The sequence below is a fragment of the Tetrao urogallus genome (assembly GCF_951394365.1).
Source record: "Tetrao urogallus genome assembly, chromosome: 3".
Lineage (NCBI taxonomy): Eukaryota > Metazoa > Chordata > Aves > Galliformes > Phasianidae > Tetrao > Tetrao urogallus.
The window spans coordinates 53,744,487-53,762,618 of record NC_136815.1 but is presented as its reverse complement, the minus strand read 5'-3'; the positions used below and the strand labels follow the sequence as shown (position 1 = coordinate 53,762,618).

The window sequence follows — 18,132 nt, the reverse complement described above, 5'->3', positions numbered from 1 at the left end:
GTTAAAAGAACCAATTAAAAAAAAAAACAAAACAAAAACAAACAAAAAAAAAACAACAGTGGAAGTAATACAGAGTGAAGGTTAAGCAGAGAAATCAGGTCTGTGGTATGACTCAGACTGGTATTTTAGCTTGGTTCTGTTTTAAATATGATGACATGATGTCTTAAACACAAATGATGTTGTTTCTTCCTCTTATTAAATGCACCTTCTAATTGCTTGACCTTTCTATGTTCTGCATGTACTCAATATTGTAGATGCATGCGTTACACAACAACATTGTGGATACTGGGCGAAAACATCCTATCAAATGAAGAAAAGGAACTGGCTGACAATCAACATAAGCCCAGGATAAGGCTAAGATGGAAGAAAACAAACATCTCCAACACAATGCAAGGCAGGTCATGGTATCATAAGGCTGGAAAAGATGATGATCATCTAGTCCAGTTGTCCACCTATCACCAATATTGCCCATTAAATAATGTCACTTAGTGCCACATCTACACATTTCTTGAACATCTCCAGGGACAATAACTCCACCACTTCCCCAGGCAGCTTAATCCAGAGCCTCACCACTCTTTCGGAAATTTTCCCTAAACGCAGCCTGAACCTTCCCTATCACAAAATTGAGGCAATTCCCTCTCATTCTATCACCTTTACCTGGGGGAAGAGGCCAACACCCACCTCGCCACAACCTCCTTTCAGGTTGCTGTAGAGGACAACAACATCTCCCCTGTGCCTTCTCTTCTCTAGACTGATCAATTCCAGTTCCTCAGCCACTCCTCATAAGACTTGTTTCCCAAACCCTTCACAGCTTAGATTCCTTTGTTTGGACATGCTTCAGGGTCTCAATGTCTTTCTCGTCATGAGGAACTCCTGCAAACCAGCTCAGATGGGAGCTCAGGTGGGAGCTGCCTTGAAGTTCTTGGTTTCTCCATATGAGGACTGGTGGTTTTGTTATTTCAGAAACCACCTATAATTATTTAATGCTACTAATTTCCTCCAGCTTTTAGAAAGACAAAGGTGCTGCGTGCATCTTAAAGCACATTGGATTCTTGTCTAGGGCTTCATTTGAAACATTTCTTACTCAGAACTCATCTATAAATAGAGTGTTGTAATACTTGTTCACGCTCAACAGAGTAGCAGCCAGTGCTTTCGGGTTCCTTAATGAAAGGGATCCCCATCGCAAAGTGACACATAACTTTTAAGAAACTTGTGGGTAAGTGCTGTTAAAGAGTTCATGTTCTTGAAAAATTACTGCCCTTGCAATATGAAGCTTCTATAGATCAGATGTACTGTATGTGGATTCCTAACAAATTTATGCTTATTTTAGGGTTACCTTATGGCATACAATTGTTTTTCTCCCTATTCCCTTTCTCAAATATTCCTGAAGCCTTAGCAGCAAATACTGATACCAGCTAATTACTTCCTCAAATATTCCTACTTTGCAGGTAACATTTTCTTCTGTCACTTCTTTCTGAAAAAGTGTAAGCTCATTAAGTTTAAAGTGAACTCCATTATTAATTAGGTGCACACCTTATAAATAAGGTAATCAAATCAATACAATTATAAGGCTAGTGCAGTAGAGGGAACGTTAGGGCCGTGCACTGACATGTCCTCAGGCTGAGTAGCTAAAATATCTTGTAATCACTGTAGTTGTGTTAGTATCCCACTGGACAATACTTTCACCAAAACACTTTAATCATATTTCGCATGTATTCTTCCCTTTATCCCCTGTTCAGCTGTCATTTTGTATTCCTTTTTCTTGAAAGGATGTCTTAGATACTTGATTGCTGTGACTTCACTCTTGTGTTCAAATATATTAATGATACTGTGAGACTGCATCAGAGCTGTTCACAGGTGATCCTTTTGTGATTGCAATGTCCTCTTCGTCAATTCTTGCTCTTTCCTAGCGGCATAATTGGCAATTGAAAGCAATGAAGATTCCTGAGCCATAGCAGGCACACCACTTGACTTTTTCAATGCTCAGCATGTCATTCTACCCTAATGCATGTCATATATTTTTGAAACTATTACAAAAGACAAGTGCAGTCCATTCTATGGTAAGTGGCAATTACTCCATGTATTAAGAAATCCTCTCAAAACCATAAATTTATAGATACTTGTACAGAGCCAAGATGTTTAGAGAAATTTAATAGCCACTTCCTGAAATTAAGCTATTTAGACTAAAACCTCATTAACGTTCTATTAATCTGTAGAATTTCCAGGCCTGCACTGAGCCTGCAGACTTCTTTGTGCATTTTAGGAGGCTGTTGGATGTATAATAAAAAACTGTGGTGATGTGGAAAGGACAGCTTGCATGAAGGGAAAGACACGGAAGGAAAGAAAAAAAGCATGCTGTCCTGGGACTAATGGACTGTTGGCATTAGCTTGGTGCTCCTTGCTGCTGGGCAGGGAGGGAAGCTGTTTCTGTTCAGAAGGAGACTAAGCTCCCTGAGAAGTCAGCAATTAGGGCACATCAGCTATTTAGAGAGGCCATAAGCTGGGTGGCAAAACCTTTCTGTAATGCATATCACTATTTCCTGTTAGTGTTCAGTCTCCCACAGCCCTTTCTTTAGGTCAGTGACCCTGTTGCCTCAATGATCTTGCTCCAACTCATTTGATGCAAGGCTTGGAAAGCAAGAGGGATAAAAACAGACTGAGAGCGCCTAGATGGCTAGTATGCTATGATTTTTTACCTTGTTAAAGATTCTTACTCTAGGCACTTGGGACTCAGGCTTGAGTGAGAAGACCAACCAGTTTGATAGCTGTGAGCTGGCAGTAGAAATTGGATGCCTTTGCAAGTGCAGGTAGGCAAGAGCCTGGGCATCTGGGAGACTGATATTGGGCTGGGTATCTGTACAGCGATTCTTCAGAGACAGATAGGCACCAAAGCAGTTTCAAGGATCCAAACAAGCATACTTACTTGCTAGTGACTCATGTCCATACAGAAAGTTCAGCTTCTGATTCAGTGTTTTATTATTTCAAACTCTTAATTAAATCTCTTTGAACCTACAGGTGCAACAACTTAGTGAAGCTTATTTGTTTTCTTTTATTTGTCACAGGCTTTCATTTACCAAAAAAAAAAATATAGACAGGCAATTGAACTACGAGAGGTATCTGAGGGGATTTTAATATATTTTTGGAAAGTGTAACCTGCTTTGGACATTTTCTACTTATAGGCCTGGGACTATCATTTTGTCACCTGAAAAGATGCATCAAGATCAGTTTTCCTGGTAAATAGACCATAGTATAGTTATATATTTTAAAGTAGATGCTCATTAAAAGACTGGAAAACTTCTATTCCTATTTTACTGGTTGATTTAAAATTGATTATGTGTTTACATCTATATCATGTTCTAATATAGCTAAATAATTTCTTATGGAATAGTGTTGTTTTTTTGTCAAATGACAAATATGAAGGAAAAGATATTTGGTATTGTTATAACAGTTTTGAGATACGTACTTTTTCATGATTAATGAAATATATATTAAGGATTCTCATATATTTTCATAGCTGCCAGTGAGATAGCCAAACATTTACACATTTCAAATATGAGGACATTGATTATTATATTGACTTACTAATGAATCCATCATAATAATTTCAACAACTCTTGTCCAGAATAACTGCTGGTACACAGATTCTTTGCTTTAGTTTCTATGAAATTGTTTCACTATACATGAGCTTAACTTATGCTTACTAATTGTTTCATGATAAGTTGGGCTGTTTGCTGTTTCATTCTTAAGGAACTGACTAGAATCCAGCTAGAATCCAGGCAGTTATCCAAATCACCAAACTTCAGTCATTCTGTAATTTTCCTATCAATTAATTGTTCTTGTTCTTTATTTTTTTTTTTATCCAAATTAGCGTAACTTCATCTGGAGGGATTTTAGTAGTATTTCGTGGATTTAATTTTCAGAGTGAAAGGCATAAGGAGGATAAGAAACAATTGTTAAAAATGCTCATTCTTGTTTTAGTAGAGGAAATTTAAATCCATCTCTCCTATTTGCAAGCTGATGTCCTCATCATTGAGTAAGCAGAGAGAACAGTCTTGTTTTGTATTCTTGTATTAAATATGTCTGGGATGTAAATAAAACAATTTGTATCAAAATATGTAAATGTTTTCTGTTCACGGAAGCTCTTGGAAAACTTCAGATGCTTTTCAGAACTTTTGGGGAAGGAAAGAGTAAAGGAACAAGCTGAGAAACTGTCTGTGTGCTTTCACGTAAATATGCCCAAAGCATAAATAAATTCTGTAGCTTTTAGATTAAACTTTAATGTCCACTTCAAAAACGTTTAATGCAGCTCCTCTGTTTCTTTTACAGTTCGCTTGAAAAGTTTGCAACCGTTTTTTATACTGTGATCTTCACTTAGAGGTAGAGTAGAGTACCCAGACTTTCTGGAAGCAGGGATTTTTGTTTATATTATAATAAAAATGTCCACTAGAGTTTTAATAAAGAGAGTTTAAATTCAGCTTGAGTCCAGTTTTTCTGTTTTCCTATGGGTGTCTGAAGGTGTCTGGCCATTGGGTGCTGAGACTTATGGGAATTGTGAATGGCTAAAAATTACAGCTTGTGCTGAAATGTGTTCAGAATCATCTTGGTCTTGAAATATTTTTGAGACACTCTGAGCTGTGACATGTTGAGAGTTCCATGCTACAGGTGAAGTACAAAATCTCTCCTTCCCTTCAGCCACAGGACTCTCCCTAATAATGCTGGAAGTGAAAATGAATCATTTATGAGCATCAGTAGACACATGGGTGGGGCCTCTTTGTAAACTGGTATTTTGTTGATGCAATAAGTGTGACAGCCTTTTAGTTGTGAATATAAATGTTACTGAGAGGAAATTAGGTTGGTTCGCAGAGAAGATCAGACAGACTTTTTGGTGCTTCTTGCTGAGGAGCAGGTACCTCTGTCACTGCTGCGCTTCAGATACCAGTACATGTAGAAGGAAAATGGAAGGTGAGTGCTTCAAAACTTTACTATCACTTGACTCAGGACTGAGAATGGAAATAATTAGTCAGGTGTGGGTATATAATAAAAAGTTACCTACTACTGCTACTGAACCAAGCCAAGAAAATACTTCTATGGTTTAGACTTTTTTATATGAGAACTTAGAAAAAGAGCAACTGCTGGGAAAAGAAGAAAAAAAAAAAAAAAGAAAAAAGAAAAGAAAAAAACACCCCTTTTTCATAAAATAGAAAATCTATTAAAAAAAAAAAAAAAGGAAAAAATTATGGAGAATAACTAGTGAAACAGCCTTCTCTGAGAATGAAAAATAGTATATTTTACTTCCAGCATAAAACACAAAGTTCTACTTTCCACTACTCTGGTGCTAGGATCAACTATTTCACAAAGTTTATCTGAAGTACAGTTTCTGGAATTAATGCCAAATGTAAATTGATAGAGAGAACTGGATGACTGGTATTAAGGGTTTCTATCACAGAACAAAAACCTAACTGAGATGTGAAATTGATTAGCCTTTAGTATTTTCTCTGAGCTGACTTTACTAAAGAAGGCTTCTTTGTGATCCATTTGTGATAATTAACTCTGATAAGTAACCTGTGGGCTGACTTCAGACAACATCTTCGGGAACATGTAATATCTCAGCTCCCTGATGTTCCAGTTTAGCTGGATTCATGAGTCAATGAAATGTAGTTGTCTTGTTCTATAAAACCCTCCAGAGGATAGGTGAGGATCTATTAGGTTCTTTCAGTCAGCATTCATGACCACAGGAATTCGTCATGTGTGCTGTAAGCACTTCTAATCTTTTCTGTTCAACCAGAACACTTTGGTAATGAGACAGCTCTCATTAAGATACAAGATTTTCAGTGATTCTGTTACTCTTTCTTGTTCAGCAGGTATGATGCACTCATGCACCACAGTGACGCAATGCATTTCCCTGTGGGTGTTTTTTTGTTGCTGTTTGGGGTTTTTTGGAGCGGGTGTTTTTTTTTGTTGTTGTTTTTTCACATGGTTTGAATAGTGTGCATTCTTTCACTTTGGCAATGCCTATGTTGCTTTCTTTGTTGATTTTTTGCTGAAAAGCTAAGTGACCAATTCAGTATCAAAGTCAATGGTGAATGAAATATCTAATGATTTTGTTTTAAGGAAAAAATCAATTTTTTCTCCCCCAGACCTTCCTTCTCCAATTCATTTCAATTATGATTTACTTCAGGATGTGATGCTGATAAATCCCACTGGATTGTGTTAGAAGTACCCATGTAGCTTTAAGTCTTCTTGTATGTGAATACACCCTTGATTCCATGTGGGAAAAATGAGTCTGTTCAACTTAGTGCCAATTTACCTACAGAAGTTAGTTTGCTTGTTCTGCAACTTCAGCAGACCAAACTTTACCTTTCAGAATTAAAATAGCATCCAAGTCTTTGTAGTTCATTGAGCTCAATTTTTGAAACTGCTGAGAATTTTTGGCTCCCCTAGTCTCCAATTAGCCTGAAACATTTTTGAAAATCACATGTTCTATGTAAATAAGTAAAAACGAATGTTGCCACCCATCCTTATGGCACCAGATCATAATTACTCCTAGGAAATGACTGATATCTAGACAGGATGCCTGAGATGGGTGATACAAGATTTTTGTCAAGACAATCTTAGCATTTGAAATAGGCTGTCAGTAATTTTTAAAAACCGTAATTTGTGAATATCTCCTTCTCCATTCATTTCCTCAAAGATGTCTTGATTTGGGTAATAAAATGAGTGTATCCAAACTTTTTATGATTCAGAGAAATATAGATAGAAACATGTACATATGCATGCCCATTCAATATTATTTGAAACTTGGGGGTGATATTTATTCATATTTTTTCATAATTGATTTGGAGTACCATTTAATCTTTCAAACACATGTATTTCTGATTTTCATTTATTCCGTTTATTATTATTTGTATAAATGCCAACTCTCGATGGCATGTAAAAAAAGTTTGCTGTTTAGCTGTGGTTGAAATATAATATAAATTCCATTTTAGAAGGTGGGATATTGTCAGTTAGTGAGACTTACGATACAAAACCAATCTTTTGAGTAGAGATACAAAAAACAACCTTTGACATTAGTTATTTATAAAGCGCAGAGGTGCTATAGAAAAGAAGTGAAACTTGTAGCACAGCTTTATAAATCAAAGCATTATACAAGTTTCTACCTGCAAGCAAAGGAAGCAGTGAACTTCTAAGGACACTTTTATGAATGTGTATCTCATTATATAGTTTTGCAGCGTTGCTGAAATTTGAACAAACTCTTTACTGTTTTTTTTTTTTTGTTTGTTTGTTTTTATCAAAGCTATTATCTCTTTCATCTTTATCTCTTTATCTCCTGTTTCACACAATCTTGACCTCATCCTGTGATGAGGTCATCATCAGATCATCTCATTTGTCATTTTTTTCCTTTATGTTTCTTCCTCCATCTTGCAGTCATTGAACTTGGAGATGTTGACCTGAACTGTCCTTCCAACTGCCAAATTCATAACACCCATTTCTTCGGAACTGACAGACAGATAATAAGGAGAGGGCAAGCCTTCAACTTCTATGCAAGTTTCCATAATCGGGAATGGGATGATTCCGTGGATCAGGCTACTTTCACCGTGGAGACAGGTAGTCACTTCCAAAATCTCTATAGGTTTTCTCAGTCATTTTCTGCTATGTTATATTTACCATAGTCTTCAGTGATAAATACTATCTGCTCATTCACTTTCTATGTGAACAGCAGACAATCCTCTAGCTCCAGCGGTGCTTCTACTGTGTAAAGTTTTCTCACTCTGTAAGAAAGTGACAAGTGAAAAAGAAATCCATGTTTGGGAGTTTTGCATTGCAAATGATTGCTAAACAAATTACTTGTCTTTTGCATGTGCTTTGTTTACCCTGATTGAAGATGTTTTTATTTTCCCGAATAGGCCTCAGGCCTTGCGAGTCAAATGAGACGAAATGCACCTTCCCAATGGGTAGATGTTTAGATCAAACCTGCTGGAGTGCTTCCTACAAAACTCATCAGCCAAAATGCATCAACATCAGTGTGTTTCCTCCCTCCAATGCCTGCCTTGGCCGTTACATTCTCAACATGCAGATCACTTCTTGTGGTCATACATACCAGCGTTGTCTTGGAGATTTTTATGTCCTTTTTAACCCATGGTGTGCAGGTGAGAAATCCTGTGATATTGAGTTAGTTTTAAGAGAAATGCTAGTGCTGAGTAAAACTGCTGAAAATATGAATTACTTAAGTGGTGAATAAAGGATAGAATCACAGAAAGCATATGAAACAGAGAGCAATTTACTTTTGTGTGCTTGTTTTTTTTTTTCCTCCTGAATGTTCGAAGTTGTCTTAAGCCAGTGTTTTGATTTGGCTACAGCAGAGATGATGTAGTATAATTTTTTTTTCTCCACTTTTGCAATAGCTTGGCAGGAAAAGAGGCAATGTGTACAAACTGAAACAAAACAAATTCCACCAGGAAACACCTTTTACTGTGCAGGTGACTGAAGTAGGTTGCCCAGAGAGGTTGTAAAGTCTCCCTCCGTGGAGACAGAGATATTTAAAAGCCATCTGGACATGGTTTTAGGTAACCAGCTCTACCTGTCCCTTGTTAAGCAGAGAGTTGGTCGGATAATTTCCAGAGATCCCTTGCAATCTCAGCTACTCCATGATTCTCTGAAATCTGAGATATCACCACACAATAATACAATACAGATATGAATGAAATTCTGTAAGTCCAGTCTGAGTGGCAACAAACTGTGGAATTTGTAGAACCTTGCCAAAATAATTACATGGCAAATATTTATATTGTCCATTGATTTGATCAGAATTACACACCCAACTCTAACTGCACAATGCTTTACTCCTAGAACTGCTTAGTATGAAGAAAATTTACAAGTCTGTGATTTGCGTGTATCACAGAAAAGTGAGACCTAATAAAGGGAAAATAAAGTAGCAAATAAAAATGGATTTAACAGGATTAAAAATATACGTTTAAAACAAATAGGAAAAGAAAGAACTTCCAGTGAAATAGATATAGAAGAGTTAAAAAAGAACCTATAATCTGATAGATCTTGCATTTTTTCCAGATGACCCTGTATACCTGGACAATCAGGCCCAAAGAGAAGAATATATTCTCAACGAACATGGCATACTGTATGAAGGAGTTCATAAACATATTACCTCTAGACCATGGCACTTTGGACAGGTAAATTTTTAAGATTTGTTCAGAAGCAGCCATCCACATATGTACAAATGAAATGTTACCTATATTTTTTCAGATATATATGCTGATTGTGTGCAAATTGTTGCTGTAGGCAAAACAACTGCAAGGATGCCTTGAAAAAAGAGAAGCAGAAAATTGTGCATGTGAATGAAAAAGGATTCCATTAATTAAAAATAAGCAAACCCTAATATGATTTTAAAAGAGATATATTTGAAATATATATATTTCATATTTGAAATTCCTTCAAAGATTTGATTTTAGAAGATGATACTGGAGAGGAGAAGACAAAAACTGCAGTACTGACCAGAAATATACCTTTTCAATGTTAGAGTATCATGTCTATCTTAACTTCTCTTTTGGCAGTTTGAAGATGGGATTCTGGACATCTGCTTAAAGATTTTAGACATGGGTGCAAGTTATCATCATGGTTCTGATCGAGACCATTGTTGGCGCAATGACCCTGTGCACGTCAGCATGGTGGTAAACCACATGGTAAGATCTAGCGGTGCAAGACCTCTTAATAGATGTGATCGCACTGCATTTTTTTTAATAGAAAGATAAATTGCACTATAATTTAGCACAGCAAAGAAAAACCTTTTTTTGTGCTTAGATGCACAGGAAAAATTAACTTGTAACATTGATCTTCAATATTTCTGTGAGATGTTTAGAGAGCGAAGAGATGGCCCAGTACTTGAAAAGATTGCCTTTCTTTTTCTCTTTTTAGATAAGCAGCCATACCACTAACAGTATCATGAAGATTCCAGAAAACAATGATTACCTGAAGGGAACGAAACCATTTTCCTGGAATGGAAGCGTCCCTATTCTTCAGCAGTGGTACAACGGTAGATGCAGACCTGTCAGATACGGGTACTGTGGGTCTCTTGCTTCAGTAATGTGCACAGGTATATTTCAGCCTGCTTTTACCTATCTATCCAAAATGGGAGAAAGAAAACTGGATCAGAAAACTCTGATCCCGAAACTACTGCAAGCATATTACTCATAAATGTTTTACTAGAAATAAAATTGAGTATTTTATCTTCCTTTGATATGGAATGTCTGCCTTCATAGTGTTTATTATAAACCTGCTGCTTTCCTATAAGCTGTGAAGATAAAAAAAAAATGATACTGTCTTTTCTTGGATCCTTATGGAAAGTAACTCTCACTACTGCATCTTTTATGAAAACACGGAGCAAATGCAGCTTCATGGAAGCAAAAATTTATCCTTAGAAGAGGCTTGAGGGATGACTAAAAACACAGATTATGAACAAGATCTGTTGCACTGTCTCCTACAAAACATAAAAGCAGTAATCTACAGTCTTTTTACGCTACAAGTGAGGAGGCAACAGCAAGCTATATGATAAAGATGGGAAAAAAAATTAAAGCATTACAGTATTTGCTTATTGAACATGTTTTTGCAATGAAGAAAATTAGGTTGATGCTCTACAAGCAAATCTATAAACACTACACTCTGTTTGTCATAGGCATGGAGATTTTTACTGGTGTTTTATTAATGCAGGATCTCAAAATATTTCTGAATTTACAGCAGCTATTGTTTGTTTGTTTCTTTGTTTGTTTTTTAAATCTGGAAGAGTAACAAGCCATTCCTTCCTGGTAGGGTCTTTTAAAATTACTTTTCAGATACTAACAAGAAGTTCTGAAAACAGAATCACTACATCAAATATTACCTCATATACACTGTGTACATATACATTGCAACATATGATGGCAAAGTAGAATATGGGAGAGTCATTTATAAAATAAGTAAAGGACATTACTATTTATAATGACTTATGAAGACTTTTTTCCTTATAGTGATGAGGTGTTTGGGAATTCCAAGCCGTGTTGTCACGAACTTCTGTTTTCCATGCTCTAATGAGAATCCTCTTGGTATCAATGAGATTTTTGACTGTACAGGAAAAAACCTCTGTGGCAAGGACAAGCTATGGTAAGTAAGAAATAAATAGTAAGCTCCTTTGGTTTTGTCAAAAACTAAGTGATAGAAAGACTAGTGTAAATCTGGCAGTTCGGAGTATCTATTTCTTTGATGTAGCATAGCTGATCATTTCCTATCAATGCATTTCAAAAGCATACAATTACTGAAGAGGCACACTTTTGAGAATTGATGCTACCTGCTTATACTTTCAGTTGAAACAAGAAGCCATCTCTCTTAGCTGTAAAAATACAAAGTAGATCATGAAATGGAAATCGTTATCATTAGTAACAATCACTTAGTTGAGATTTAAGTTGTCTTTCTGAGGTTTCTTAGTGTGGATTGCTTTATTCTTGTTAATGTTTTGATTCCTGTTCATGTAACTACGATTACAATTCAGCTCAACGGTATTTCTTTTCACCCTTGGCCTGCAAGTTTATAGTTTTAACTGTACTTGAATTTTGCTTGTATCTAAGTTTCATCCATAAGAACTTTCAATGTGTTTTTTCTTTTTTTGACCTTTCCCATGTGAAAAAGATAAGATCAAACCGAAATGCCAAAGCAGTGAGGATCCCATTGTAGCAGTTAAATCTTAAGGATTTGTTCTTTGTTAATCTATTAAAAAGCCTAGGACAGTGTGTGCTTTTTCTCTAAAGAATCAGGTAGAAAACAATAGGAAAATAGACTATTTAAACAAAAGAACTGTGCTGATACATTCTAAAAAGAAAAAAGAAAAAAAAAGGGCTATAAAAAGCTTTTTTTTCAAGCAGATCGGCAGGTTCTTGGTACAAATTTTCTTTCTTAGGTATATAAAGAAAAGCAAATAACTCCTGTCCCCTGATGTCATTAACAGTGCTAAGGCAGAACTATTAATTTGCTTAGAAAATTCTCTCTGATATGGTCTTCCTCCATAGCAAAGCACGGAAAATAACAATGAGATGATTTTAATCCTATATTCCTACATTCTACAGGCGGTACCACTGCTGGAATGAATCTTGGATGGCTCGTAGAGATCTAAATCAATGCTGTGGTGATTGGCAATGTCTGGATCCAACACCTTTGGAAACAGGCAGAGGTAACTGAAAGTTTGCTATAATTGTCAGCTTTTCATCAGCTTATGTTTCTGAGTTTCTGTACAACTCAAGTTACATCCTGCTATAATATTATTATTTGCTGGCTTAGGCTCAGCTTGCAGTGGTCCTACTTGGGTTCGAAGCATCAGAGAAGGAGACCTGGACTTGGACTACGATGGTCATTACATGTTTTCTCGGCTGAACTCAAACTATGCTGGATGGCTTTCTCAAAACAATGCCAAAAAAACAAAAGTTTTCTGTGACACTTGGCCATGTGGACAACAACTAATTACCAAGAGTGTTGGCAGTGAGCAATTTGAAGACATCACTGGGAATTACAAGTATGAGCTAGGTATGATGAATTGTCATTGATGGGATTAGAGGATATTTATAATGCTAATCAAAACTATCAATATAATTTGTAATTACTAGAACTATCTAAAAAAATTATTTATTTATTAACATATTGAGAAAGTGGAAGATGTCTTTCTCTTCATACAATATCTAAGCATATTTAGATGAATAAAACCAAACAAATAGCAGTTATATCCATTTAATCCCACTGCTCTTGTGCACATGCTTTGGTCTCACCTGTATTCTAGTTTTGAATATTAGTGGATTTTAGATAATCTTAAAGACTTAGATTCTTTTAAAATCAAGATTAACTTGCTTTGCTTCATACGCACTTCCATGTCAGACGCCATTTTGTTGGATTGCCCTTCAGCTGCTATTTGTCCCATGGCAACAAAATATAACAGGATATTGATGGTAAGGTTCAACCTCTACTGCCATACCACATCTGCCTCTGACACTGTGGGCTAACATCATGAAACAGGAGGCATTACTTTTAGAGGCCTTCAATTCTTCTGTGAACTCAGACTACTGTAGTTTGTGGTTTCATTTTCCATTGCATTTTTTTCTGTGCCAGACTACTACATTATGTTTCAGGAAAGAAGAGGAATAAATTTAATTATATTTATTATTTAGGCAGATATGACTTCCAGTGGACTCATTATCATATATCTCCTTCAACAGGTTCTGTGAAAAGCAAAGAAGCCTATTATCGAGCTTACAGAAGAATTCACCCAGGGTACTGCAATGCTTCCAATTGTCATATAGACAGGGAGTTATCATCTCTGAAAAACCCATTTTTGAGTGATAGTGGTATTAACACAAGGCTAAAGATGGCTAACTGCCCAATGTATGGTGAAGATGTCCAACTGCTCTGGTTGCTTGAAAATTTGCGTAGTGAACCCAAAAACCTGAAGTTTAATTTGTGTGCACAGATAATAACATACAATGGTTGCCCAATGGATCAATTTTGGAAAGATAGTGTGACCGTTGCATTAGGTCCAAGGGAAGGTAAGAAGGTGGATTTGTCTACTGTTCTTCTGTCCTCTCTTCTTTTCTGGAGACAGATAGCTTCTTTTGAGGGTTAGTGGAGACTTCTAAGTGCTGGTAAGAAATGAAATTAATATGCTATTAAATACTGACAGGCAAATTGTCTTAGAGCAATCAATTATGAATCACTGCTATGCTACATACAGAGTAACAGGCTAATTGTAGTCCTTGCCTAATTTCTCTAGGTTTAAAGATACTGATGATCATTTTAAGTTCAAATCTATATGATATATTCAACACAAAAATGAATTGGTTGTGTTTATAATAGGTTTATCATAAACAGGGACTTGGATCTTGACAATATTTGAGGTCCATTCTAACCTAAGGCATTCTATGATTTATAGATTTCCTTTGGCCAGAATATATTAGCCAGAGTAAAACATGTAATTTGAGCACTAAATTGATTATTTCCAGACACATTGGATGCTGGGGAGTGCAAAGTCATGTTACAGCATAAGCAGTTGTTTCAACAGTTATCTCTTGTTTTTCACAGCGAAGAAAGACCCCTTTACTTAAGTCACTTATCACTATAAGAAGTTTTGTTCCTGATATTTATATTCTCCTTTATCAACCTCTAATTCACCTATATTGCAATTATTGCTTTAAGAATTACACTGGAATTAAAGTTCCAAAATTTAAATAAATAAACATTTCTTTGTAACTGCACTAGTATAGTTATAGTTATAATAATTAAAATATAGTTATAATAATTAAAAAGAGTGCAGCTATATGATGAAAGCAGCAAAAAAAATTTCCTAAGCCAGGAAAATTTATGTCTTATTTCAAAAATGCTGCAACAACTCAGTTTTTAATTAAACTATTGTCATTGCTACTTAAACTTCATGAGTAAGGAAAGTACAAATATTAGACAAATTAATAATAATAATGATAATCTTTTTCTGTAGTGAAAAAAATTCCACTGTGTGTATCATATAGTCAATATGGACCTTATCTCAGTGATCACAACATTATGAAAGTGGTTGCTGTCTCAGATCCAGAGTGTGGAGAAGTTCTGATGGTGAGCAGAGATATCGTGATCAACAGGCCACCTGTTATTGTTAAGGTAAAGAGCTTTAATTGTGAGCTTTGTGACCTAAGGAACATTTAGGGATTTTTATTGTCCACTTCCTAGGTATAATGCAGAGAAATTTCTTGGTCCTTTTTTTTTTTTTAGCAGGATCATTGGGATTTTATATTTACTTAGAGTGAAGCCTAGAGAAAGAAGGGGGAATAATCTCTGCTTTTGATCTCATTTATTTAACTTCATGCTAATTTTTTTAGGATGTATATGCCTCTATATCTATATTTATATATTTTTTTTCTTTTAACTAGCTATTGAGTCAGCCTAGGCTGAAAGTACCATGTACAGCAGAGATCTCCTTCTGCAATCCTCTCCAGGAAGATATGAAGAACTGCATAATGACTTTAGAAGGCTGTGGTTTATTCAAAGAGCCAATGACCATTGAGTAAGATCATAAATTATTTAAATGGGGTAATATTAAGAGTTGACTGAGGTCTGTTAGGTCAGCAGATTTTTGAGGAAGATGATAATTCTTACATTTCTTGTGTGTAGGACCTGAACAGGACTATATGCTCCTTACTACTTTGAGATTCCATTAGAAAACTCACTCCTCCTGAAATGATTGGAGTATTTAGAATTAGTAATATATAATGCTGCTTCATTTTCACTACAATTTAATCTGTGCAAGTTAAAAATTTCTATCTGAAGGGGAATGCACTGTTTTCTTCATAAGCGATTTTAGCTATGTACCCCAGCCCTTATAATAGCACTGAGTTTACAAAGAACCCCTCTAAATATTCATGAACTCGTATCATATGCGTAAACGATTAGAAAAAGACAGTGAAAAACAGCAGTGTGCATTCTAAGCTCACAACATATTAATCACAGGAAACTGCAAATTTCCAGTATGCTCTAACGTCCTAGGAAGAGGAGCTGTTCATTAATATGCATTGCTCTTCTTCATGACAAGGACAACTGGCAGAAGTATGACTAGTTTCAAGGGGAAGCAATTAGAAATTCTTCTCACTGAATGATAATGAACTCAATGCCACAGAGCTCCCTGATCCAACTTAGATGACTGGAAAAGGGAAGAAGCAAATACATCTTTGAAGTAGAAGGATACTATGTTTTTGAAGAATTAAAGAATCTTACATATTCACAGAGAGTATCATGAATGGGTTTACAGCTCCAGAACTGACTATGGGAGTTTTCCATGGGGTAGAAGTAACCAATCCCTTTTTGAGACAGAAGGAAATGGTTACTGCTCTACTCAGAAAGATTTTGGGGGAGCAAGGCAAGAAGAGCAAACTGGTCATAGCAAATCAGAGCTAATAATGTGAGGTTATTTTCAAGTGCTTCAGGTCTCTGAGCTTTCTAGGATCCTAATTTTTTCCCTCCTGTTGGTGCAGTTTGGGAACGCTGGCTTCCAATCAGCAGGCACGGACCATCGTGGAGTTCACACCATACAGGTTGGGCAGCCACCGGCTCCTAGCCAACCTTGGATGCCACAAGTTTGCCTACTGCAAAGGATGTGCCAAGGCTGAAGTGTGTAACCACGTGGGGCAGAACAGCTCCCTGCCTGTGAACCAGAATGGGTCACTGCCGGTCTGTGAGAACGGGTCCCTGCCTGTCAATAGCTCTGGGGTGGCCCCTGCAGGGGAGCCTGGGCTCAACTCCACATGTGAATACATATGTATCCCTGTGTGCAACCCAAACTGCAATCCTGGGGGACCACCTGTGTTCGACTTCGTGTACCTTCCCGCAGGCCATCCCTTATGCAACTCCATCGGCAATCCAGGCTTCAACCCAAACTTCAATGCTATGTTTGACCCTGGGTGTGATCCTGGCTTCCGTGTTATATGTGAGACCGTGCCTCCTGCTACATGTACCCAGATGCCTCCAACAGTGTACAGCTCCATGCCTGTCACAACATCCAACCCTGCAGGCCCCCCTATGCCTCATGTGGTGTTTGAGACGGGGTCTGCTCCTACACACCAACCAGGAGGCGGAGGGGGGCCCATGCCTTATTCTGTCTCTGTCCCAGCAAACAACGCGGTGAGTGCCCTGTTGACCCACTTCATGGCTGGCTCCAGTCCTACCACAGCAACCCAGGGAATTCCCACCCATTTGCCATCACACCCTGTGTGCTCTCCAGTTGCCCATGCTGTCAGCAGTTCCATGCCACCGCCAGCAGCCATTACAGTGCCTGCGGCCTCCCTCTCTCATGTTGTTTGTGGCTCCGCACCCTCTCCCATTGCCCAGCCTCTCTGTGGCTCTATAGCCACCCTACCACCCCAGCCCCTGAGCACCCCAGTAGCCCATGCTGTGTGCTCCCCAGCCCCTTGCCCTGCGGCTTCTCCACTACCCCGTGCTGCACGTAGCTCTACTCCTGTGGGGCTGCACGTGGCAGGCTCCCCAGCCCCCCGCCCTGTGGGACCCCCAGCAGCCCACTCACTGTGCTCCCCAGCCTCCCGTCCTGTGGGACCCCCGGCAGCCCACTCACTGTGCTCCCCTGCCTCAATCTCAGTAGGAGCTACAGGAGTCCGCTCTGCGAGCTCACCAACCCCTTGCCCTGAAGACTCATCGGCCACTTGCTACACATCCCCCCCAACTCCTCAGCCTCTGGCAGCTGCCACTGCCCGCTCCCTCTGCAACCCTGCCTCTCATTCCATCTCCCGGGTCGTTTGCACCCCAGGGTCTCGCTCTGTCTGTGGCCCTCAGTGGGGACCTTCCTGTAACACCACCACTACCACCACCACCCGCTCAGGCTCCCTGTCCATGTGGCCTCCAACTTCCCGCTCAACATGGAACCTCACGGGGTGCTCAAGCTACATCCCCTTCTCCCGCGGCTCCTACAACACGCTCTCAGGCCCTCCCTATAGCTCCTTGTCTCGATCCTTCAACACTTTGTCCCGCTCAGCCTACAATACCCTGCCCCGCTCTACCTCTCCCTCTGCCTATGCCACCCTGCCACGCTCCACCTTGCGCCCAACTGGCAGTGCTCTGACCCGCTCTGGGGCCCATACCCCTTGGAGCTCCAATAACAGGAGCACTCTCTCTTACTTCAAACGCAAATATCTGTAATTGAGAGCAATCTGCTGGGGAAGAACCAAAGCAGTTAACTACAGCCTGCACACAGGTGCTTTGACAAAAGGTTAGAAAAAGGATGATGGAGAGCTGCCTGCATAGTCCCGAATATTTATCCATGCAGTTGAGATATTTTGGAAAGCAGGCTGCTAGCCAACAGCCAAGAGGTGCATTTGATACAATGTCCATTTTCCTTGAGATATGGTCCGGTGGAACTGACAAATGAACGTGCTCTCCCCTGGAACCTTAGTGACAACAGTAGTACATTGCAGGTAATCGGACTAGATTGCTCAGTCAGGCTCTTTTATAAATGATCTGCTTTCACTCTCTCTCTTCTTGATTTCCTGCACTGTGTATTTCTCAAATCTCCTTGGCTACAGCCCTCTTAGCAAATCTGTCTCCCTGCATAAGATGCAC

General features: G+C 38.3%; 1 protein-coding gene across 1 annotated transcript; it reads left to right on the top strand.

The window, feature by feature from the left end:
* Positions 1–4,955: 4,955 nt before the first annotated feature.
* LOC306945178 (protein-glutamine gamma-glutamyltransferase 5-like) lies at positions 4,956–17,712 on the top strand (the record flags this gene model as incomplete). Its single annotated transcript, XM_079533883.1, has 13 exons — positions 4,956–4,962; positions 7,426–7,605; positions 7,905–8,147; positions 9,067–9,185; positions 9,567–9,695; positions 9,928–10,105; positions 11,016–11,148; positions 12,105–12,208; positions 12,316–12,558; positions 13,242–13,568; positions 14,513–14,670; positions 14,940–15,073; positions 16,038–17,712. 13 exons carry the CDS (start codon positions 4,956–4,958, stop codon positions 17,710–17,712), a joined length of 3,630 nt encoding a protein of 1,209 aa, XP_079390009.1.
* Positions 17,713–18,132: the final 420 nt, after the last annotated feature.